Source organism: Rattus rattus, chromosome 14 (genome assembly GCF_011064425.1).
Source record: "Rattus rattus isolate New Zealand chromosome 14, Rrattus_CSIRO_v1, whole genome shotgun sequence".
Classification (NCBI taxonomy): Eukaryota; Metazoa; Chordata; class Mammalia; order Rodentia; family Muridae; genus Rattus; species Rattus rattus.
The window spans coordinates 81,607,175-81,631,980 of NC_046167.1; the positions used below are offsets into that span (position 1 = coordinate 81,607,175).

The following is a 24,806-nucleotide window of genomic DNA, read 5'->3' on the forward strand; positions in this document are numbered from 1 at the left end:
AACATGGTTTCTCTGTGTAGCCCTGGCAGTCCTGGAACTCTCTCTGTAGACCAGGCTGGCCTCGAACTCAAAGACCCACCTGCCTCTACCTCCCAAGTACTGGAATTAAAGGCTTGCACCACCGACGACAAGCTGCCCAGCTATTGTTTTCTTAACACTTGCCTTTCCAACCGGAGCTAGAATTTCAATATACTTTAATTGGTGTTTCTCTGATGGCTGGATGTATTCATATGTTTATTGGCCATGTATTTGGCAAGTGTCTACTCACTTCACCAGGCCATTTATTGATTGTGTTGCTTGATTTATTATCGAGACCTTTTTATAACCCAAGTATTAACCCTCTGTTAGATATCTAGCCATCAAGGATCCACTCCGTTTCTGTGGGCCGTCTCAACACTCGACTGTTTCCTTGTTTACAGAAACTTTTTAATTTCAGGAAACCTCGCTTGTCAATTGTTAGCATTAATCCCTGAGTGGTCAGAGTCCCATCCTGAACGTCTTCGGTAGGCCAGCGAGATGGCTCAGTGGGTAGAGATGCTTGCTACCTAGGCTGATGGCCTGAGTTGGATCTCCTAGGACCAACAGAATGGAAAACAGTTCTCATAACTCCTCATGCGTGTGGTATGGCACGTGTCTCTTCCAACTCTAAACAAATATTTAAAATCAGAAAGTCCTTGCCCATGTTGATATCTTAAAGTGTTAAGGGTTTTCCCTCTAATGCTTCCAGGGGTTCGGATCCTACATTAAGGTCTCTTGCTCCAGCTGGAGTTGATCCTTGTAGGATGGGGGGAGAGGGAGGGAGAGGGAGAGAGGAGGAGGAGAGGGAGAGGAGAGGGAGGAGAGGAGAGGGAGAGAGAGAGAGAGAGGGAGAGGGAGAGAGAGAGAGAATATGAATCAGAATTCAGTTTCATTCTCCTAAATGTGGCTATCCAATTTTCCCAGCACCATTTGTTGAAGAGGCTGTTTTCCTCCAATATTTATTTTTAGCATCTTTGTCAAAAATCAATTGTCCATAGCTGTCAGAGTCTATAGATGGGTCCTCTGTTCTGTTCTGCTCTGTTCTTCTGGTCTGTTCTGGTCTGGTTCTATGATCTACACAGATTTTGCTGTTGTTCTTATGACTCTGTGGTACAACTTAAAATCAAGTTTGTTGATTATTTCCAGGGTTTTCTGGTTGGTTGGTTGGTTGGTTTTTGGTTTGTTTTGGTTTGGGTTTTGTTTGTTTTTGTTTTGTTTTTCCCTTAGTAGTATTTGGCACTCTGGAGTCTTGTGCCTCTATGGGTTATCTCTTTTGTGTGTGTGTGTGTTGTGTGTGTGTGTGTGTGTGTGTGTGTGTGTGCTTCTCTCAGCTTTGAATATTTTCTGTGCTCTTGGTTTAGTGTTGTAGCTGAAATGTGAAGTCAGTAGGTTCTTTTCTGGTCTTGTCTGCTTAGTATTCTAAATGCCTCCTGGTTCTATGGTCGTCTGTTTCTCTGTATTTGGGGAACTTGGAGCTGTGGTTTTGTTGAATACATTGTATAAACCTTTAGATTGAAGTTCTAGCACCCATGACTTACGGCTTTTTCATAACTTTTACATTCATCTTTTAATGGTGTCTAATAGATTTCCTGTGTTCTGTTCATGTTTTATTACTTTATCTTTGTCAATGTCTGGATGTTCTAACGTCTGTCTTCCACCCCTGATAGTCTGCCTTCTATTTGATCCATTCTGCTGGTGGGGCTTTATAAAAAGCGGGTTTTTGTTGGGTTGGTTTGTTCCATTTTTTGACTTCCTAAAACCTCCATGTCTTAAATTTTAATATATCACCGAGTTCCAACATCAACTCCTGTCTGACTCTTTCTTCATTTATTTATCTGGAGTCTATTTCAGTTCATTTGATAGTTTACTTGTATTCCCTGATTTCATTAAACATGTTTACAATTCTTTCGTGCTCCTTACATAGCCTGTGCTGGGACTCAGGCATCTGGGCTTCTGTGAGTTTGTTAGATGTTATCAGCTCGACTATTTCTGCGGAATTAACTTCAATGTTCAAAGTGGGGCCAGAGTATGGTGGGGCGAGTGTGTAATTTAGCAGTTAAACCCTCAATCCACGCACGTAAGGCACCAGGCAGCCTCTATTACTCCGAGAGCGTGAGCCGCAACAGCGGGATAGGACCACGTCACACACGTTACAGGGGCAGGTTGAAAAGAGCCATCCATTTGACTTCAATAATAATTGAGGGATGAGAAACAAGGGCTGTGCGGCATCTGCAAGAGCCCTGGTTGCTGAGATCAGCAGTGGAGGGAAGTGGGCTGGGAGCGGAATCTCATCAGCTGAGAAGAAAGTTGAAGCAGCGGCCAAGGAAAGGGAGCCGGGGTAACTTTAGGGTACACTGAGCTCAAAGATCATTAAAACCATGGAAGGCTTGAATTAAGACGTGAGGGGAGAAAGCTCGGGGGTGGGGGGGTGAGAGAGAAGAAATGACACAGGAATGGAGGAGAGCAATAGCTACTCTCAGAAAGAACCGTGGAGCACTGACAGGAGAGCAGGTGGAAAAACACACGACAGTCATAAAACCTGACCAAGCCATAAACAAACCCAAACCAGAGGACGGAGACGGAATCGCAGAAATGTCAGGATTATACATTAACAAGGCTAAAGGAAACAAAGAAAAAAAATAAAAACACATCGCCTCAGAAAGTCCAGGAGATCAAAAATCAGTCAAATCCTCCTTCCTTGGCTGGGGTGGGTGGGTTTTAAATTCTGTCCCTGCTGTGGTGTTTCCGGTGGGGGGGGGATTGCTAATAGGAGGAAGCACAGTCTGCAAGGATGGTTCAAAGCTATAAAACTAGGTTTTAGAGCAGGCATTGAACCAGGACAGTTTAGACAGGCGTAGTCTACAGTGAGTTTCACATGCAACTGTGCTGCTGGTGGATCATGGCGCTCTCCGTCTGCCTCCTGCTCTCACTCTGCAGCTGCAGCTGCAGCAGCACAGGAGTACACAAAGGAGAGGGATGCAACTTCTGCCTCAGGTCTGTGTTCACCACCCTCCCCACCCCCATCTATACTCCTAGCACGGCCTTGGGACCCAGGACTTCACAGCCAGGACTGATGTCCTAGACCTTCTACCCATGGTGCATCCGGTCCTTAGTCCCACCACATACAGAGCACCTCTCTCTGGCCGCATGACTTTATCTTTGTGACCTCTTTCAGGGGGGGCTGTATGCACTGAATGTCTAACCCTAAATACTTCTCTCCTGCTAAGGGTTGAGACGGTCATCTTGCTAGCCTTAGTAATCGGGTTCACTTGACACTGATTACGCCCTTATCTAATCTATCATCTTTGACGAGGCTGCCATTTGACCTCTTGATATCCCTGATAGCGTGTTTCTCCTCCACAAAGGTCTTTCCATCTATGACATCCTCATGACGCCGATGGTCAGGAGGAAACGGCTTCTTGCTATAGGACCATCCTCATCCAGGGTGTGTCTGGGGCTCCTTGTTCTTTTAGTGAGGTGCTTGGCTCCTGGTTTCTTCATGTTTTTAACCTCCTTTCCCTGAGTCCCAGTCCGTGCCTCCTCAAGCCTTCTGCCCTTGTTCAAATCAGTTTGATTCTAGCTTTACACTCAAGAAAAAGCTTAGCTCTTATGTGACAGTCGCACGCGCCTAGAGAGCCACACCTACCATGATGTTCCACAGCCTGCAATGCTCTCCTAAGGTTAAAGAACACCACAGTGTCATCAAGGAAATGCTCAAGGGGCAGGAAACCACCTCCGGGGTGGCGCCTGTTTAGCATCCACCTGCACAGGTTCAAGGGCTTTAAGGTTCACATCAGGACCACAAAAAAAAATGTGTCATCACCTGATGACACTGCAGTTTTAGGCCTATTCGAAAACATCACAATACCTACAATTCCCAGGCCAAGGGAGGCTATAAAAGGATGGAGACCATGCATTTTATTTATCAACTCAGCAGCAATGGTAGGAGCTGGGGAAAACGACGCCAGGTCAATACTCAGCTGCTGGGTAGCTTCTGGGATTTTCTTCCAGAAAACAACAAGAGTTCCAAAAAGTTGACCCTGCAGTACCCTGAGCTTTAGACCTTGACCCCGAGGGTGTGGTCTGGAGTCCCCGCCACTGGCTGCAGGAAAGCCCTGGGTGAGAGTCCTCTGTAGCTCGCACGGACTAACTATGGTTGGTGAAGGCGAAATGGGAATGATTCTTATAGGCTGGCTTGAGGTATGATGGGGAAATGGTTCTCGGAAATAACAAGTGCTCGAATTTCCTGGACCGCCATGCTGTCCGCCCAAGGTGGCTAAGGAAAGATACAGGATGCTGAATCCGTTGCTCAGCTCAGTAAATTACTGATGCCCCAACATCATCTTGAGCCTCCCACGGTTGGTCCTGGGGTAGGAGTTGGGGGGTCCATGTAGATGGAAGGATTAACATTTAACAATATTTTTTTCTAAAATACTTTAATATCTCTGACCATACTTTTTTACAGTGAGAATATACATTAAAAAAACAACTTCTGATCGTTTCTTATCATGAATGCTTCGTCCCTGAGACGAAGCCGCTGAAACTGATACTCTAAGTTAAAAACATGTTACCTTCCCTCTGAGTGGACCTTCCTCTAATTAGTATAGATTATAGATCTCAGAAGACCTACAGCCCCATTAGCATCAACTCAAGTCCCCCACACCATTGGCAACCTTCCTGATGCTGCCAACTTTTCATGCTGGGGTGATCACCAACCATAACATTTTTTTTCTCACTGCTACTTCATAACTGTGAGTTTTGCCACTGTTATGAATTATAATGGAACTGTCTGACATGTAGGAGGTCTGATAGGCAACCCCCAAAGGAGTCGTGACCCAGGTTGAGAACTGCTGCCCTATGCAGAGACTGGCAGGATGTTTGAAACAAGAGAAAAGACCCTTCTGCTACATCCATTTCACCCAAGGTTGGGAGCCCCACATTAATCTACAGGTCTACATCATCAGCTTGGCCTGTCATGACTGCTTTGACAGAAGGCTGTGGCTAACTGGTCCTACGGCTCTTCCGGAAGTGTCCTGTTTGCTGGCTTCATCTCTGGCCATCCCTTCTCTGGTCTCTCTCATGCCTCTAAAGGATGCTTTCTGTTTTGCTTGTTTTGTTTTGAGGGGCCCAGATATCTGCATTTGACACTTCTATTTCCCTGTATGCTGTCTTCTCCTTGGGGATGGTTACTTTTTCATTGTCTGTCTGTCAAATTGACACAGGCTGGAGCCATCTAGTAAGAGGGGTTCTGGATTGAGAAAATGACTCCATCAAATTGCCTGAGGGACAATCTTGATTAACAACTGATATGGAAACGGCCTGGCCCACCATGAGTGGTGGCGGACCTGGTCTGAGGTGGTATAAAGTCGAGCTGAGCAAGCCATGGAAAGTGTGCTAGCCCCTCTTAGGTCAACCTGACACACAAGATAGAGTTATCTGAAAAGAAAGAACCTTAATTGAGAAATGTCTCCATAAGATCCAGCTGTGAGACATTTTCTAATTGGTCACTGATGAGGGAGGGCCCAGCCCATTGTGGGTGGGGCTGCCCCTGGGCAGTCCGGGGTCCTATAAGAAAGCAGGCTGACCGAGTCATGGGAAGCAAGCCAGTAAGCAGCACCCCTCTATGGCCTCTGCATCAGCTCCTGCCTCCAGGCATCTGCCCTGCTTGAGTTCCTGTCCTGACTTCCCCTAGTAATGGACTCCAAGCTGGAGTGTGAATAAACCCTTTCCTCCCCAACTTACTTTTGGTCATGGTGTTTTGCTGAGTAATAGAAACCCTAAAAGACGGAGAACAAGCCGGTGTTCCTCCCTGGGTCCTCTTCAGTCCCTGCGTACAGTTCCTGTTGTGAAGTTTCTAGCCTCCTGACTTACCTTCATGATGGAATGTAAGACACGAGAGGAAATAAACGCTTTTCCCCACAAGTTGCTTCGGGATATTATATTATCATAGCAACAGAAAGCAAACACCCTTTCTGGGACAGACGGCCTCCTCTTGGTAGGAAGCTGTGGTCTGGGACCCTGAGCACTTCAGCTTCATTCCATACACACGAGACTGGCAGACCTGGGCAGGTCCCCACGCCAAGGCCACGGGTTCATTTGCTTGGTGTTCAACAAAAATTGGCTCTGATCTGGGCCTGAGGCTTGAAACACTCGAAATCCCCCGCGTCATGTTCTTATCCACGGGTCTAAGGTAACAGAGGCATCCCACAGGTTCTCTGGACAGACAAACTGCCTTTACCCCGTCTTAGTGTTGGGTTTGGGTAGGAGCAGCCGGCAGACCCCTCAGATCACATGCCAGGAACTTCTCGGCTGGGAAGCCCTTCGCTAGCTATTGTTTCTCAAGAGTCCAGTTTCCCCAGGACCTGGGGGTTCCAAGAGAGTCAGGAGCTTCAGCAGAAAGAACCCTGCATTAAAACCATGCCAGCATGCCCACTCCTGTTCAGTTACTATTTCCTGAACAACCATGTTCAAGAGACTAGACTCCATAGGCCTTTGTTTCTTCATCTATAAAGAGGGGACAGAGATGAATGAACCGCTCTGTTCCTTGGCTTAGTGACAGGAAGAGCGTTACAGACACACTTCACTGAAGTGAGTATTCTGAGAACGCACTGTGCTCAAGGGAAACAGTGGGGCCACTCCTACATTTATTGTCCTGTCCTGATAGGAATCTGGATTCTGAAAGGATACACCTGTCAACTTCACCACCTAAATCAAGACGCTGATAACTATCTGGGAACAAGAACGTTCAAGGCCGGTGTCAAGACTCAGGACAACACTTAGTCTTGTCCGTCAATTTCAAAACAGCAGCAGCAAACACCACAATGTACCTCCGACACATGCAACTTTAACTAAGGTGTTAATGCTCAGTGCACAGCCTCTTAGACCTCCTTCCTCCCTTCTAGGCTGCTACTTTCCCAGCCCTCACTTCCTGTTGGCATCTCAGAGCCTCCTGGAGAAGCCCAGCCAGACTATCAAGGGTGGAATGTGTCTGGGGTTTTTAAGTCTCCTATGTTCCCAGAGCTCCTGACTTTGCACATAGTTTCCTTGTTTAGGAAGTGAGTGAAGGAGCTATTATTAATGAGTTCTCACTTAATAAATCTTAAAACATCTGCTGCACCTCCCAGCTGGAGAAGAGTAGAGTATGTGCGGTGTGCGTGTGTGTGTACATGTGTGTATGTGCATGGTGTGCATGTGTGTGTATGTACATGTCTGTGCATGTATTGCGTGTGTTGGCATGTGTGTGTACTGTGGTGTGTCTGTGTGTATACATGTGTTGGCATGCGTGTGCACACATGTGTGTACATGTGTGTGCACACATGTGTGTACATGTGTGGTATGCATGTGTGTCCATGTGTAGTGAACATGTGTTGTGTGCATGTGTGTGCACCTGCATGTACATGTGTGGTGGGCACATGTTATACATGTGTGTTGGCATGCGTGTGCATGTGTGGTATGCATTGTGTATACATGTGTGTTGGCATGTGTGTGCATGTGTGGTATGCATTGTGTATACATGTGTGTTGGCATGTGTGTGCATGTGTGGTATGCATTGTGCATACATGTGTGTTGGCATGTGTGTGCATGTGATGTGCTTTCGCGGTGTGCATGTATGGTGTATATGTGCATGTTCACATGTGTAGTGTGCATGTGTGCATGTGTGGTGTGCATATGAGGTGTGCACATGTGTGTATGTGGTATGTTTGGTAGCCACACATGTGTACAGCAGCAATCCAGCTATTCTGTGAAAGAGAAGCTGATGTATCCAGGAGTACAGAAGCATCAGATTTGTCTTACTCCAACTGGGGACCTCTGAGGACCAGTGAAGCAAGAAAACAGGTCTCTTCCCATCTCTGTTGCTACACAGATCTTGTGTTCTAGAATGCCCAAACTGCCTGGGTCCAGTTCTCAGGTGCCCTTCTCTTCTGCTCACTATTCATCCCCTACTGGCATGTAAGGGCCCTAGCTGTATTCTGGACCCTGGTCCAGCTCAGTCCGTGTGGTGGCACCGAGTCCAGCACACCCTCCGTATCCTTCTTCTCACCCTCAAAGTCTATTTCCTCCTCCCCTCCCAACTTGGAGAAGAAAGTCTTTCCCTTCTCAACTCCATCTCTTTCTCAAATGTCGATTCCCCCCAAGGACATGTCCCACTACCACCATACATCCCCAGAGTCTCAGGAATCTGCTCCTAGATGCCATGCGTAGCACAGCTGAGTTAATTACCAGTGTCATCTGGGGGAACACAAGTGAGTCCCACAACCCAAGCACCTGCACCCAATGCTGTGAGATCAGCTGTCCTGTGGCACAACTCTGGTGGGCTTGCTCTGCTGCCCAAGCTGCTTCACTGAGGGGCAGCATCTCACTCAACCTTGGCTAAGAAACTCTTCCCAACTCACCCCATATCTCCCAGAGTTCCTACTCTCCAGATTACTCACCCCGCCACAACACACTAGTTCCTGCTGCTGACCATTGCTCCACACTGCCCCCTCAATAGGAGACACTCCCACCCCAGATCTTAAATGTTATTCAGTACTCGGACAGTACTCATCATGCCTGCTGCCTCTCGAATGCCTTCCTGATCCACACAGCCAGAGTCCAGGGTTCCAGAGAGGGCCCTTGACACATACATGTGTGACTTCCCCAGGACTGACTTCCACATCTCTTCTTTACCTACTCTGAGGGGCTCAGAGGGGCCCAGGAAGTGATTATGAAGGAAGGATTGAGTCCCAAAGTAAATGCCAATGGGCAGAACACAGCACAGTGGACTCCACCTGGGCCTGCAGATGACTGGGACCATGGCCAATACTGAGTCCCCTCACGTCTGTCAACCTCCTTCTGCTACATATGGGCCTTGAGAGCCACACTTCAGGGTTTTAGTGGGTGTACAGTCCCAAGAGCTTCCAGGTGGAGGAGAGCATCACTGGCCATCTGCTTCTGGGATACAACGTGACAGGGCAACAGGGCGACTGAGGGCTTCAACACCCAGCTCCAATTTCCAGTCAGGTCCAATAGGGCCCCCAGGTGGGCTCATTCATGCCACTAATAGTGCTGACGGGAAGGCAGGTTTCTCCATTGTGAGGAGCACGTCTGAGAGAACCCAAGCCATTCCTACTTGCATACCAATGGGCAGGAGCCCCAGAAGACTAGCACGGGGAGATTGAAGAGTCTAGAGGAGGTTGTGGGGCATGCCTGGAGAAGTGTGGAGTGTGTGTGGTATGTATGTGTGTATGTGAATGTGTGTGCATGGACATGTGAGTGTGTGCATGTGTACATGTGTGTATGTGTGCATTCATGTGAACATGTGTACATGTGTGTATGTGTGAGTGTGCATGTGTACATGTATGTGCATGTGTGTATGTATGTGAGTGTTGTGTATGTGCATGTGTGTGCATGTGTGAGTGTGTGCATGTGTACATGCATGTGCATGTGCATGTGTGTATGTATGAGAGTGATGTGTGTGTGCATGTGTGTGAATGTGTGTGCATGTGTGTATGTATGCATGTGTGTGTGCATGTGAGTGTGTGTACATGTGTGTGAATATATGTGTGTGTAAGTATGAAAGTATGTGTGTGTGCATGTATGTGTTTGTCTATGTGAGTGTGTATGCATGTGTGTGTACATGTGTGTGAATATATGTGCCTGTATATGTGAGTGTGACTGTGAGCCTGTATGAGTGTGTATGCATTGTACATGCATGTGCATGTGTGTATGTGTGTGTATGTGAGTGTGCATGTGTGAGTGTTGTGTGTGCATGCACGTGCATATGTGTGGTGTGTTTGGTAGCCACACATCTGTACAGTAGCAATCCCTTTCAACTTCAGCAACTGCCAGTGCAATGTGACAAGGCCCTTCTGCGTAAGTTTTACAGTGTGTGCCAAGAATCTTAAAAATGGCCACACCCTTGGTCCCACTCATGAGCCAAAGAGCCCACGCGCTGAGGGAACTAGCCCCAGTGAAGGAGCTGCTTCATAAAGGAGTTGGCTGATAACCTCACCGTTTGGGGTGAAGACAAACAGCAAACCGGCTAAATGGTCACCAGCAGGGAGCGTTTTCAAAAGTATGGTTACCAAGCACACAGGTGACCGTTACTTCACAATTTCAACATGCCAGATGCTGTGCCGAGAGCCCCATGGACCTCCAGTGGGTCCTTGCAGTGAGGTGACACAGCTGAAGCTTAGTGGCACCAGGTGAGTCAGGCTAACGTTCTCTGTTTAGGCGAAGACAGGATTGCTGGCAACCTAACTCCGGAAATGGGATTCTTTCCAGAGGGTACTGGCCGACCCTGTCGGTGTGCATGTGCAAGTGCATGTGTGCTCACATGTGTGTGTGTGCACACACGTGTATACATGCATGCATGTGATTGAGAGAACAGTACACATCTATTTAAAGTACCATACCTATTTAAAATAAATGGGAATGACATGTGACACATTTGAATGACATAGAAAGTGTGTCTGTGTCCATGGGGAGTATGAGAGGGTGTAGGACCATGTACGTAGTCTGGGTGAATCCTCCTAAAATCCTGAACCTAAGAAAGATTATCAAAAGGAGGCACCTTAAATGAGTCCCCACTTGTGTCTACTGCGGGTCATGTAGGGACATTTCCACTGTTCTGATCAGCTTTCAGCCATGAAACACCAGCAACATACATTCAGGAGGAAGTCACTGGCTCTCCCAAAAAGAACCAAGCCACCCAACGGACCTCCAGGCCCATCTGTCACATGTCCTAAAGTAGATGACACAGGGTCATCTGGCGGTTAGCTTCAGAACGCCCAGCTGCCTCTCCTAACACGTGATCATTAACCTGGAAGTGGACTGGCCATCAGGAATTAAAGCCACAAAGCAAGGGGGTCCCAAGTGCTGCTCACACTGTCTGGAAATGCAGCAAAGCGATCAGTCCCGAGGGCCTGGCCTGAAGCAGAGACTGCACTCTTGAAGTCAGCTCCAATCCTGTTCTGTCCAGTCCCCATATCGGGCCACATGGCTGTCTCTTAGAGCTTATGTAAATTAAAGTACCTGACAATTTTCAACTAGAGTCTTCAGACACATCTGGCTGCAGGAGAGCAGCCATGAGGAAAAAGTGTCCTGGTTATATCATTGGAAGGACACTGCCAAGGTCACCACAACCCTGCTACCCCACCCCACCCTACCCCCAGCTTTCAGATATGGGTGCCACCCCCTTTTGCCTGGGCTGTAGTTTTCTACCAGCAGAGTGAGGCACGCAATGAGGTGTGTCCTGGGTTTGTGTCTTAGTCAGTAAAGGAAAACTGAAAGCAGAATAAGATTGTGTATCCTCAAAATGGGAGACGGCTTACTTCCTAGGACCTCTGCTGACTGGGGTTACCGCCTTCAGTGCAATCGTATGAAATCTCTCCCTCCACGCTCGCTTTCTATGCCTGGGATCGGGCCAGATGGGCCTGCCCTATAGCTCCCTGTGTCTCTGTTGTGATTCTGTATCCCTTCCACCCTTCTGTATTGGAGACAGACAGACATCCTCAGAGCAGTTGGGCTCCACACCCTCCCTGTGATGTGGGGAACATTAGCCTCACGCTCAGAGGATTTGGGGCCTGTACGAGACACTACCATGACAGGGGCCTTATGGATCTGGGCCAGGATGCTCTTGAATGAGCTTGTGGGCCTCCTGTTGTGTTCCACAGTGAACCCCAGCCTTAGTGTGCAGAGGGATCCCACAGCAATCATTCTGAAGGCTGCCAGCAGGGCCAGCGGGCTCATCAAACATGAATATGACAGGGAAGACCAGGGATCCAGCCCCTCCATTCTCTAGACATGGAGACTGATGCTGGAAGAGACCAGCACTTCACTGGGATAGTAGTAAAATGGGAACGAACCAAGAACAAAACCCAGGTATTGAAATATGCGTCCTCCAGCACCCAACTCCGCCAATACCGACACACAGCGTGCCCCTCTCCTTTCCTTCCCCCACCATGGCACAGCGTGTGCCCCTCTCCTTTCCTTCCCCCACCAAAGCTGACACACAGTGTGTGCCCCTCTCCTTTCCTTCCCCCACCAAAGATGGCACAGCCTGTGCCCCTCTCCTTTCCTTCCCCCCCAAAGCTGACACACAGCGTGCCCTCTCCTTTCCTTCCCCCCACCAAAGCTGACACACAGTGTGTGCCCCTCTCCTTTCCTTCCCCACCAAAGCTGACACACAGTGTGCCCCTCTCCTTTTCTTCCCCCACCACAGCTCACACACAGTGTGTGCCCCTCTCCTTTCCTTCCCCCACCAAAGCTGACACACAGTGTGCCCCTCTCCTTTCCTTCCCCCCCCCATTCTTTCACACAGCCTGCGTCCCCCTCCCTTTTCCCCCCCCCCAACTCTCACACAGTGCGTGCCCCCCTCTCCTTTCTCCCCCCCCCAAAGCTGACACAGTGTGTGCCCCTCTCCTTTCCTTCCCCCACCAAAGCTGACACACAGTGTGTGCCCCTCTCCTTTCCTTCCCCCACCAAAGCTGACACAGTGTGTGCCCTCTCCTTTCCTTCCCCACCCAAAGCTGACACACAGTGTGCCCTCTCCTTTCCTTCCCCACCAAAGATGGCACAGCTGCCCCTCCTTTCCTTCCCCACCAAAGCTGACACACAGTGTGCCCCTCTCCTTTCCTTCCCCACCAAAGCTGACACACAGCGTGCCCCTCTCTTTCCTTCCCCACCAAAGATGGCACAGCGTGACCCTCTCTCCTTTCCTTCCCCCACCAAAGCTGACACAGTGTGTGCCCCTCTCCTTTCCTTCCCCCACCACAGCTGACACACAGTGTGCCCCTCTCCTTTCCTTCCCCCACCAAAGCTGACACACAGTGTGCCCCTCTCCTTTCCTTCCCCCACCAAAGCTGACACACAGCGTGCCCCTCTCCTTTCCTTCCCCCCCCAAAGCTGACACACAGTGTGTGCCCCTCTCCTTTCCTTCCCCCACCAAAGATGGCACAGCGTGTGCCCCTCTCCTTTCCTTCCCCCACCAAAGCTGACACACAGTGTGCCCCTCTCCTTTCCTTCCCCCACCAAAGCTGACACACAGCCTGTGCCCCTCTCCTTTCCTTCCCCCACCAAATCTGACACACAGTGTGCCCCTCTCCTTTCCTTCCCCCACCAAAGCTGACACAGTGTGTGCCCTCTCCTTTCCTTGTGCCCCTCTCCTTTCCTTCCCCCACCAAAGCTGACACACAGTGTGCCCCTCTCCTTTCCTTCCCCCACCAAAGCTGACCCACAGAGTGCCCCTCTCCTCTCCTCCCCCCCCCACAGCTGTCACACACCGTGTGCCCCTCTCCTTTCCTTCCCCCACCAGCTGACACACAGTGTGCCCCTCTCCTTTCCTTCCCCCACCAAAGCTGACACAGTGTGTGCCCCTCTCCTTCCTCCTCTGCCAAAGCCACTTTCAAGAGCAGCACAGAGAACCCCCAAGCAGAGAAAATGAGACGATCACTGTAGTGGACAGGGAAGAGGGCGGTCTAGCTCACTAATAGGCTATGACCAATGGTACCCCAGATCCCCAGACACCAGATTTCTCTCCATTGGCCTCTTACCTTCCTGAAATGGCTGTGTTTGCATCTGCAGTCTGATCTTGATGAGGTCCACGGGCCCGCCCAGCCCAACAGAGACCATACCAGTCACCATGCTAGCCAGGAGCAGATCAGACAGACTTCGGCCAGGGCAATCCTCCAGTTCCCCACAGCGGTGCTGGCTAAGGAACCGCTGAGTGTTGCTGAAGACCCCGAACACCACCGAGTTATAGATGGCAACGCTGGCCAGGGGGAAGGACATGCCCTTGAAGAAGCCGAAAACCTGTGACAAGGGTAGCCAATGGGAGGAAGTGTGAGGCCAAACCACTCCTCAGGGTCTCTCTCTGCATACCAGGTATGGGACCTCGACCCCCCTAGGGTGCCACAGAAGAGCCCCCAACAAGAGTCTAGATGACACAGAAAAGACAGAGGAGGAAGGCCACATACAACTCGGATAGTCATCCTAGCCCTAAAGATGAGCCTCCTGCATAACGGAGCCTTGGCCTCAGATGTATGCATGCCCCAAATGCACGCAGTGTCAGAGCCATAAAAAAAAAAAAAAAAAAAATCAGGCCGTGGCTGCGGAATGTCTTAGGAGCCCTGAGGAATAGTGGAGCTGTCAAGTACCAGCACATCTCCTCACTAGCTGCTCAAGGAAAGCGCTCCCCACCCCCACCCCCTGGTTACTTTCCATGAGTCAAACCAATAACAAAACAGTGTTCACCCTCACTGAGTTCATGGTCTTGGGGTAGGGCAGATGAGGACAGAATGGGGGGTTTGGACAAATGGACAGGTGACACTGTCTAAGTCTATGGTGATGGGCTAAGAAAAGGACTTTCAAAGAGTACCAGGGACAGCACCTCAGCATGGGACCCCCTCCATATAAACACATGTGGGTGCACACACACATACACACATGTGTGCATGCAGGTATGCACACACATGCACATGCGCACAGGTAGAGAGAAAAAAAGGGGGGAGTGAGGGATGGGGAAGGCAAGAAGCAATGTTTCCAGCAGGGTCAGAATCTCCTCTATAACCACGTTCTCAGTAAGACCACAGGTGCTCTAAGGGAAACTGGAAAATTCCACAGCCACCGGGAGAGCTGACACGGTACACATGTGCCAACAATGAGCAAGTTCTAAGAAGCCACGTCACAAAGCAAAAATGTAGAAAGCTATGCCACAAACAGGTGATCGTGACGGGAGAGGACACCACACAAACCTGTGGGTGCACACAGGCACATGCACATACGCAAACGCCTTGTTTCAGCCTCTTCCTCCATTAACTTGAAACACTGAGCTACATTGTCTCAGAAGTAACACCTGAAGTCCCCACCGGAGTCCTGGCACAGGGACACTGGCTGGCACGTACTGCAGGGAATGTGGGCCAAAAATAATCAATGTCAATCTTTCAGGAGACTGGGGAATCACACCCATTTACTGAGTATAAGGTTGGCACTACTCACTCTGATTTCGAGTGGCCAATCAAGAGTTAAAGCCACACTGGCATCCAAGATAAACTCGTCTATTGACAAGCTTGGTACTTGCAAGAGGCCGTACAAACCTAGGACGTTTGTTACAATGTGGCAGCCACAGTCTCAACTGGCACATTTCCAAGACTCAGGGAAACTACAGAGCCGCCATGAACTGTTTGACTGTTTCTATAATTTGGACCATTTCTATCTTAAATGTAACTTTTAAAACTGTAGATTCCCCCAAAGTAACCTGCTAAGTCTTAAGAAGGGAGAGGGTGTTGCAAAATATCAGTCCATTTCCTATTTGAAACTCAGCACCTCAGCCATGTCTTGGGGGTGTGTGGGGGGGGTGGAGGTGGGGATTCCCACTGCATCCAGATAGAGGGAGGCTGCAAAGGGTCGGCTTCCCAGCAGTCATTGTGTTGGAAAACCAACCGTCCACCTTATTTGTGCAGGAACTTTCCATTCCGTGGTTCTAAATTCCTCAGAGCTTCTCCAGAGAGTTCCTACAAGACTCCTTTCTTCCCAGCAACGTACTAGGTGACCAGGGGTAAGCTGAGGTAAGGTAGCACTTGCCATGTGGTACAAGATGAGAAGAAATAGGGAAGCAGCAGCAGGAACAAGCTGCCTCACGTCTGTGGCAGTGGTATGTGGCCTGGTCCCTGAGGACCAAGGGAGACCCTGGCAGGCGCCCTCCACCCAGCCCAGGGTACTTACACTCTCCCTCTTGTACACCATGCGGATGCAGTTGAAGGTGTTTGCATAGCCGACACCAGCCTGCAGGCGAGTCTGCGGAGAGAGGAGAAGGGCAGGGAGCCACTCAGAGATAGGTCACAAGCCCCAAAGACACCCTACCCAAGAGACCCACCCAGGGAGGAGGCCCAGGCTCAATCCTAGCCAGCCAGAGCCACATGTCCGTCAGGGACACTTGCTCTGATATCCATCCAGCCCAGTCTCAGGCAGCAGATGGCTGCTTTGAATCAGAGGATGACCCAGATCGGTTGTCTGTGTAAGGATGATGGTTGCTGGACTCAGGAGGTCTGCCTCTTAGGTCCAAACCAGACCTGGGCTCTGTCCCTTTTGCTGCTGTCTCTCACTTCACCCTTCTAGATGCCTCTGGGGACACCTGCTCATTTTTCCCAGCAGGCATGTTTCTAGTCTTTACCCCTTTCTCCTCAGAGCACAGCCTTAGCCCTAGTGTCTCCCTCTCGCCTCCAGCCCCTCTAATGCCACAGCCAGGCTGATTTTTCTCAAAATCATTGACATCATGTCACTCTGTTTAAGACTCTCCAGGGCCTCCTATCAAATGCCTCCTATGATTGGCCTGCCTGTTATCCCCCAAGTCAATTCCTCCAGTGGCATTCTGCCTCCATGACAACAGCATCTACACTTCCTGCCTCCAACCTCCATTCTGGTTGGTCCCTGCTCTCCTGTTGGGTCTGCGCCTACACACGGTAAGCAGATTTTACATTAGATTACCCCATCGGGGCAGGGCCACCCATAGACCTCTCCTCTTGCCCTTGCCTAGAGTTTGGCACAGCCTTGGCACAACTCTTTGTGACTTGTGAGAGGTTACACAGGAAAAGCAGATGGCATGTTCTGAGAAGTCTGGGTCAGGAGATGACAGGCACAGAACAGGGAGGAAGCCTCCTAAGGCTGTTCAGAACAATGTCTGTCCTGGACTCTGTGAGTTCTGCTTTTCTTTCAATTCTATCACCTGACATTTTCCCCAAGATGCTTTCTCAGTCCTTAAATCCTGCACTGTCTGTAAGGAGCTGTGAGAGCCCCACTGAGGTCCTGTCCCCTGCAGTACCCAGTGTGAAGCAAGGAATGAAGACCCCAGAAACAGGCCACCAAGGTGGCAATCTTCTGGACGGCATCTTTCTGCAGCCCCAACCTTCCATGATACGCAGGGGTATCTTTTAACACATCCAGTTTTAAAGGTAACTCTAAGCGTGCAACTAACACGGGAGTGCCTTATGGCGGTAAGTCTAACTGTAAGTCCAGAGCCTCCTCTGACCCACCATCCTGTCCTACTCGCCTGCCTCTCAACAACAGTGTGGCCACTAGCATGGCCGAGGATTTGATTGGCATCCATTAGTAGCCACAGATAATGGAGGGGAAGCGCTATTGTGCTGTCTACAGGTGTTGGGTTTATAACCGGGAAGATGGGCTAACCACTCTGTCGGACATTCTGTTAAACGCCGTGAATCCAAATCTGTTCCAACCCTCAGCAGATTCAGCAATAAAGACAGCAAAATCTCAGCCCTCGTGGATAACACAGCTTAGTGAGGCTGGGAAAAAGGAGATGGGCTAAAAGGAAAAGAGGGACTGGAGAGGCTCAGGGGTTAAGAGCACTTGCCGTTCTTGCAGAGGACCTGGGTTCAGTCCCTAGCACCCATAACACGGCAAGTTCACAACTGCCGGTTAGCTCCAGATCTGAGGGATCCGAGGCCCTCCTTCTGGCCTCTGACGGCACTGTGTACACACGGTCCACAGACACACACGCTGGCAAAAATGCTCATACGCATAAAATCTAAAAAAAGAAAAATTAGAGCTAACACAGAGAAGGATGGGGTAGTAAGGTCAGGTGGATCTGGGAGGAGCTGAGACAGGGGAGTAAATGTGTTCAAAATACATTGTATTTTGTACTCAAAGAATAAATAAACCATGGCTTTTTTAAAAATCATGGCAAAATTGGAATATATAGCAGACAGTGAACCTCAATGCTTTGAGAGATAATAATTCCAAAATGAAATATATCTGGTAGCTGAATGTTTTATACATGTGTGTGTGTGTGTGTGTGTGTGTATGCGCGCACATGTGCATGCGTGTTTTAAGAAATGTTAAGAAGGGCTGGGTGGGAGACACACCCTAGAATGTGCAGTGTGGGACTGAGCCCTTGTGTTTGTGTTAAGCCCAGCCAGACAAGTTAATCCTGGGATAGGGACTTCCCAGCCAGGACAATGACAAGGACTATGGGAAGTGAGGTAGGCCTCTGTCTGTATCCTATGTATCCCTCACTGGCCCCAGATCTGCCAGAGTGGTGGATGACCATGGAGGAACAAGTCCCCCAAAAGACTGAGTAAGGAAAGCACTGAAGCCCACGAGTGGGCTTAACTCATCGAGAGTCTCTTCAGGGCCGTGAGCGAAGTTCAACCAGACGTGATCAGCCCTTGGCTGCAGACGCTGAGGTCAGCCGCCAAGCCAAGGCTCCTGACCCTGGTTCCCCCAGGATCTGGTGACTACAGACTGCATACGGGCATCAGGGAGCCCTTTGCCACACCTTGCAGATGAAGAACTCTGCTGGTTTTAGTTTCCCTCCTTGCATAGCAGCTTGAAGCAGGGCAGCATATTGTCTCACAGCTCTAGGAATCAGACATCCCAGTTCCTCACCACTGAGTAGCCAGTAGCCCAGGGCAGGGGAAGGAGCCTTTGCCTGAGGCCAGCAGCCCAGGGCCTGGTGATCAAGGTGCTCTGAGGATGAGTCTTAAGCCCTCAGGCAGGCCCCTGCCTTACCTCTCCTACCCCTCCAAGTTGTCAGGGGAGGTGTGAATCATTCTCTTTCTGTCTTTGGCACCTCCTTGGACAACCTTCATATCCACCTCAATCCAGGGAGGTGCCATTTACCCGTTATACAGACAAGAAAATAAGGAAGGTTCAGTGCCAGGAATGGGTGTGTCTTGGTTACTTTTCTATTACTGTGAAGGGAAAAAAAAAAAACAATACGACCAAGGCAACTTATAAAAAGAAAATATTAAGCGTGGGGCCATACAGTTCCACCACGGGCATGGGGCCAGTGATGTAAGCTGACCCAGAAGACTGAGTCACAGGGAATCTAACTGGGAAAGGTGTGGGCTTGATTGATATCTGTGGATTGATAACCTATATGCAGGTAAGGGCAGGCACAAGATAAGGCAAGTCTGTGATTGGGCAGTGAAAAAGAAAGGTGGGGGCAGAGTTTTTGAAAGGCAGGAGAGAGAGGAGGAGAGGAATAGAAGGTGGAGGAGGAAAAGGAGGAGGAGGAGGAGGAAGAGGAGGAGGAGGAGGACCAACCCCCTCTTGTGGCTTTAACTAGCCACAGGTAGCTATGAATATCTTATAAGGGATGGATTTATACAGGACAATTTGTCTTATCTAGGTGGGCAGTTTATATCACCAGTTGGTGGTGAGTTTATTGTGTGGACGTTTGTGGAGTGAGAATTTACTGATATAAATCTGATTGATAGAGTACAAGCTTCAAGAGTTTTGATTTTACGGGCTTGCTGGGAATATGAACAGAGTCCACAACAAGAGAGCTGCGGCGAGATGGGTGGCCATGGGGCCTGGTGCCCTGAATCTTATTTTTATTATTTATCACAACAACTGCCAGTGACACACTTCCTCCAACTGGGCCACACCTCTTAATCCTTCCCAAACAGTTCCACCAACTGGGGACCAAGTACTTAACCATGAGGCCTATGGGAGCCATTCTCACCCAACACTCCCCTCACAGGGCAAGTGTTGTGGCCAAGACTGGATTCTTTTATTGTTGTGTTTGTGGGTACACACATACATGGTGGTACACGTTCATGCATGCCTGTGAAGGCCAGAAGACAATCTTGGATGTCATCTTCATGGACTGAAGGAGTCTTAGAAAAGAAAAGGCAGCTCATACGAACTTTTGAAATGGGGTCTCTCACTGTTCCAGAACTCACCAATTAGGTAAGACTGGCTGGAGAGTGGATCCTTCTGTCTCCCCAAACTCTGGTGCTGCGATTCCAAGTGTGTCCAACCATGCCTGCCATTTTTTAACATGGGTCCTGGAGATCAAACCCAGGTCCCTGCGCTTGCTAGGCAAGCCCTTCGCTAACTGAGCCATCTCACCGGACTGAACACCTATTTAGACTTGCCCAAGCCTTTGTCAGTTGGCAGGGAATCTAGAGACAATGTTCACCAGAAGGAAAGAGGCTGTTCCAGGGCAATCAAGAGCCCAAGGTTAGATCCAGGGCAGACCACGTGAGCCCATTACCATACTGCTGTGTCAGCAAGGGGTTCTCAAGCTCGACCGACCGACACACCTGGATCTTCTCACAGGAAGAAGGGTTTTTCCCAAGATGCAAAACAGAATGGGAAGAAGGTGGTGCCGGCCTTTTCAGGTGTGCGTGTGTTGGGAATTAAAGGGCAGGCTTGACTAGACAGGAAGCAAAGGTACTCATTTCCCTAATGGCGTGAATCCAGTGTCTCGTGTCCTTGGAAAGGAGAAAAATCTTTGGCACAGGCTATACGACGGTAAAGGTGGAGTTGGAGTTAAAGTGGTAAAGCCGTGGTCAGAACGACGGCAACAGAACAAGCCAGAGGAAGGAACGGGGCCGAGCCCCACTGAGGCTTCCAGAAGGGTCCAACCCCTTGACTTTGTTTTCTGCTTCCTGACTGCAAGAGTATCTTGTTTGTTTGTTTGTTTTTAAGATGTGTTTATTTTGAACTATGTGTACAGGTGTTTTGTCTGCACGCTTGCCTGAGCACCATGTGTAAGCAGTTACTGGGCCAGGAGAGGGGGTCAGATCCGCTGGAACTAGAGGGACAGATGGCTGTGCACCACCTAATATGACTGCTAGAGGTTTGAACCCACGTCCTTTAGAAGAGCAGTCAGTGCCCTTAACCACTGAGCCATCTCTCCAGTACCAATTTCTGCTACCTTAAAACAGCCAGTGGGTGGTAATTTACTCTAGCAACCCAAGAAACTAAGACCCCAATCATCTTTCTAAAGGTCAGGTCTTCACACCCCCGTTCAATGATAATTTCTTAAGAATCCCCTTTGATCTGGCCAACTAGAGAAACCACGGCACATGGCTGTGTTCTGGTACAGAGGTACAGACATTACGAGCAATCCATGGGCAGTCTCACTGAGGAAGCCACTTCAGAGGAGGACTTTTGAGGTGTCTCCATATTGCCTTCAAAGAGAAATGTGTGCATGTGTGCATGTGCGTGCGCGCGTGTATGTGTGTGTGTGTGTGTGTGTTGTTCACATTGGAGACCTTAAAACGCGTTCTCTGAATCTGGCTAAAATGATGTAGGAACTGGGGAGATGATCAATTTACATTGATGATATTAAGCTGACATTTCCCAGTTGTAATACCTACTGGCCTACTGGGTATTAAGAACAGCTTTCCCACTGTTAGCCTGCAAGGCAGAGTAAATTAAGCCCTGCTTAACACACTTTGCAAGTAGGAACTGCCCCAGCCAGGGTCTAGACCCACGGCCCCTGCAGTTCCACAGCTCACGATCTCTGGTTTGAACTGTGGTGAGCAATTGATCCCATCGGTGTTGATTGTCTGTCAGGAGAGCCTCTGGTGCAGGTAGACTGGGAAGGAATTTGGGGAGTCTAAGTGGGGCAGCAGCGGTAGCCAGTATCCTCCTGACAAAGCTGATGATGATAGCTAGGCCCCACCTTGGAGGAGAGCATGCAGACAGCATGCGGAGAGTAAACTAGGCCCTAACCTAGGAGGGGCCCATTGTCACATGCAGAGGAAGACAGGCAGAAAGGAAATTGCAGACACCTGAGTCAGACCTCCGAGCTGCTTCTGTACAGTCCCGGCACTTTTAGCAAAGGCAAGAACAGGTTCAGTGGTCATATTTCTTGGGTTTGGCTGGATCCTGCTCACCACAGATGGGTGGCGGGTGGCAGGGACTCAGAATGTCCTTTTCTGGTATCTTATCCCTTCATCTCTCTGTTTTTCATGGTAGGACCAGGACACACCCTCCTACTCCTTCAGGGGGTACCAATGGCTGTCAGGATGGCTCTGCTGGCTCCAGAGTCCCCTACCCTATGTGCCTTTTTCGGGTTATTCCAACCTAGGTTGAAATCGCCAACCGGACATCCAAGCACCCCAGGACTGAGGCCTGACCTGCCGAGATTTGGGTCCACAGCTGTAACACAGAATCAGTAAAACTGGTCCTGCTGGCCTTTCCCAAGCACAGTCCCTACCAGGGTCCCTGCCTCAGCCTTTTCCCATGCTGTCTGTCCCCATGCCTGACATGTCTTCTCCAATGACTGGAAACCCACTCTCACACTTCAAGCTCAGACTCCAGCTCACATTCCAAACCTTTCCCAATTGTTCAGTTCCCCAGGGACGACGACGAGGAGGAGGAGGAGGAGGAGGAGGAGGAGGAGGAGGAGGAGGAGGAGGAGGAGGAGGAGGAGGAGGAGGAGGAGCAGAGCCCTAGCTCCTTTCTCACCAACTCATAAGCTCCTGTAGGCATTCGGGAGAGGACAATGGAAACAAAGTCTCCTAACCCACATCACCCATGGACCACAGAGGGCCTGCCCTGGAGAGTCTGGCTGGAGAGTCCGGGCTGGAGGGTCTCTAGGAGATCAGAGTGAGTTACCGTCCCAGGAAAGACCCATGTGAGGTACCTCCCCAAGAGGTCATGAAAACACAGCTACTGTACCTTGACTGTGTCCAGAGGGTAGCCAACAATGACACTGGCTACACCTGTAGGTCAAAGAAGAACACCTGGTCACCCAAACTCTGGACTCCTGGTTTGGCCCTGCCAGCTCCTAGAAGAGGTCAGAGACCTGAGGCACAGCAGGCACCAGTCAGTGAGTCACTAGAGAGCGGTCTTCCAGTGCACAAGGCCTGGTCCAGTTACTGAGGAAGGCAGAGAGAGGAGAGTCAAACCTGGGCCTACTCCAAAGTAGGAATTAGTGATATCCTAAGACAACTGGATAACCACATGTTGGAAGAACAGATTTAGTCCCTTGCCCCATACTACCTAGAAAAGGTAATCCAAAATAGACCAAAGGCTTATAACTATAAAGACTCAAGCATGCAGGATATACTTCACAAGCCTGGTTTTGTAACATTTGTAGTTAGAGTAAACACACACACACACACACACACACACACACACACACACACACACAGAACCAAGCACAAGCAACAAAAGAACAAAAGTAGATAACACAATAGATATTCTCATGAAAGTGAAGACAAATCACTTAAAAATTATAGATATCATTTACAAATCACATTATCCATTAAAGGTCCAGAGTACCCCAAGAACTCTTCCAGATGAAACAGTGTTTAATGGCCAGAATAGACATCCCTCTGAAAGACATGCCAATGGTCAACAGTACACAAACACACTCAACATCATTGGGTAGTAGGGAAATGTAAATCAAAACAATAATAAAATTTCCCTTCCTATCCACCAGGATGGCTGCAATTTTCTAAAGGCAAACAATAAGCATTGACCAAGATATAAAGTAACTAATTTTTTTAAAAAATGAATTTACTTATGTGAACGAATGTTTGCTGGCATGTATGCATGCGCCCCCCCCCCCATGCATGCAGTGCCTGTAGAGGCTGGAAGCGAGCATTGCTTCCCAGCAACTGTACCTGTAGATGGTTGCGAGTATGCGTTTGCTTGGAACTGCACTGAAGAGAAGTGCTTGACTCTTAGCTTCTGAGCTGTAACTCTAGCCCTGAGACATTAGAACTCTCGTATGTTGTTGAGGAAAACAGAGCCTTTGCTCCAGAAAACTGGTTATTCTTCAAAAAGAGTTGAACACAGAATAACGGCATGACTCAGCATTTCCAATCCTAAGAGCTGAAAGCAAGAACTCAAGCAAAACAAGCACACTCACGGTCAGCTTGGCGTTCACCACATGCCACAAAGGTTGGGAACAGACCCAATGTTCATTAACTGACATACAATGAATAAACATGGTGAATAAAAATGGACTGTTATTTAGCTGCAAGTAGAACTATGTAGCTATTTCCTCCAAATGGAAACATTCTACCTTGGAGGATCCTTAATACTCAGGAAGTGAAACTCACAAGTCTCAGAACTACCTGAAACTTATGAGATTTACAGGATTCTTTACTCAATGTTACATAAACAGTAAGTGCTTCTGGAGAGAGGAGACTGTGTACTGAGAACACGTATGCAGCAGCTTTCAGGAGCCATCAGCCATGCTCAGGTGTGTGTCACAGCAGCTGCCTGTGAGTCACCCAGACTCCTGTAACTAACCCCTTGCCTATACCTCTCTGTATGTAACTCCAGTAACTCACTGACTTGTTAAGCTTTGGTCTGTCACCCATGCTCTGTCTGGGGTCACAAAACAGGTAGGAGTGTAGTATTGAACCCTACTACAATGTGGGCAAACTTTAAAAAAAAAAAAAAAACATAGTATGCTAAGCAAGAGAGGCCAGACACAAAATGCGGACATGCTGTGCAACTTTATTTAAATGAATTATGTGGACTAGGCAAAGCCACGAGACAGAAAACAGATAAAGAGGTTCCAGGCTAAAGGGAGGGAATTAGAAGTGACCACTGAATGGATATGGGCTCTTCTTTGGTTATGTTCAACAGTAAACTCTAAAACATTTGTTTAACAAACAGTGGAATAGATAGCTTCAAAGCAGGAGTGTGTGTGTGTGTGTGTGTGTGTGTGTGTGTGTGAGAGAGAGAGAGAGAGAGAGAGAGAGAGAGAGAGAGAGAGAGAGAGAGGACAGACATAGAGAGACAGAAACAGAACCTGGCTACACACATCCTGGTGTAAAATAGTCCTAGATCTAGATAAGCCGCCTCTGTAGTGCCCAGAATTCTCTGGAACGAATCCCTCCACCACACTGAGGACAACTCAGCCATGAGAAGCGGGCTTAACAAGCGAGGCCCACAGGGACACATGTTACTCCGCCTGGAACCTCCTGTCTTCTTCAAACCCCACACCCTGAACTGAGCAGCACAGAGGTGAATAGAAGCAGACAACACCTCACTCTGTCCGGCAGGGAGGGAGGAGCTCAACTCCTCAGGGT

At 49.1% G+C, this 24,806-nt stretch overlaps 1 protein-coding gene across 1 annotated transcript in view; it reads right to left on the minus strand.

Annotated features, from left to right (window-relative positions):
• The window catches only part of Slc25a48 (solute carrier family 25 member 48), a 37,453-nt gene that overhangs the window by 10,911 nt on the left and 1,736 nt on the right, over positions 1-24,806 (minus strand). Inside the window, exons 2-4 of the mRNA XM_032884804.1 lie at positions 22,435-22,478; positions 15,721-15,792; positions 13,551-13,809 (exon numbers count right to left, since the gene is read on the minus strand). Coding sequence (XP_032740695.1) covers positions 13,551-13,809; positions 15,721-15,792; positions 22,435-22,478 — 375 coding nt within the window. The remainder of the gene's footprint in view (positions 1-13,550; positions 13,810-15,720; positions 15,793-22,434; positions 22,479-24,806) is intronic.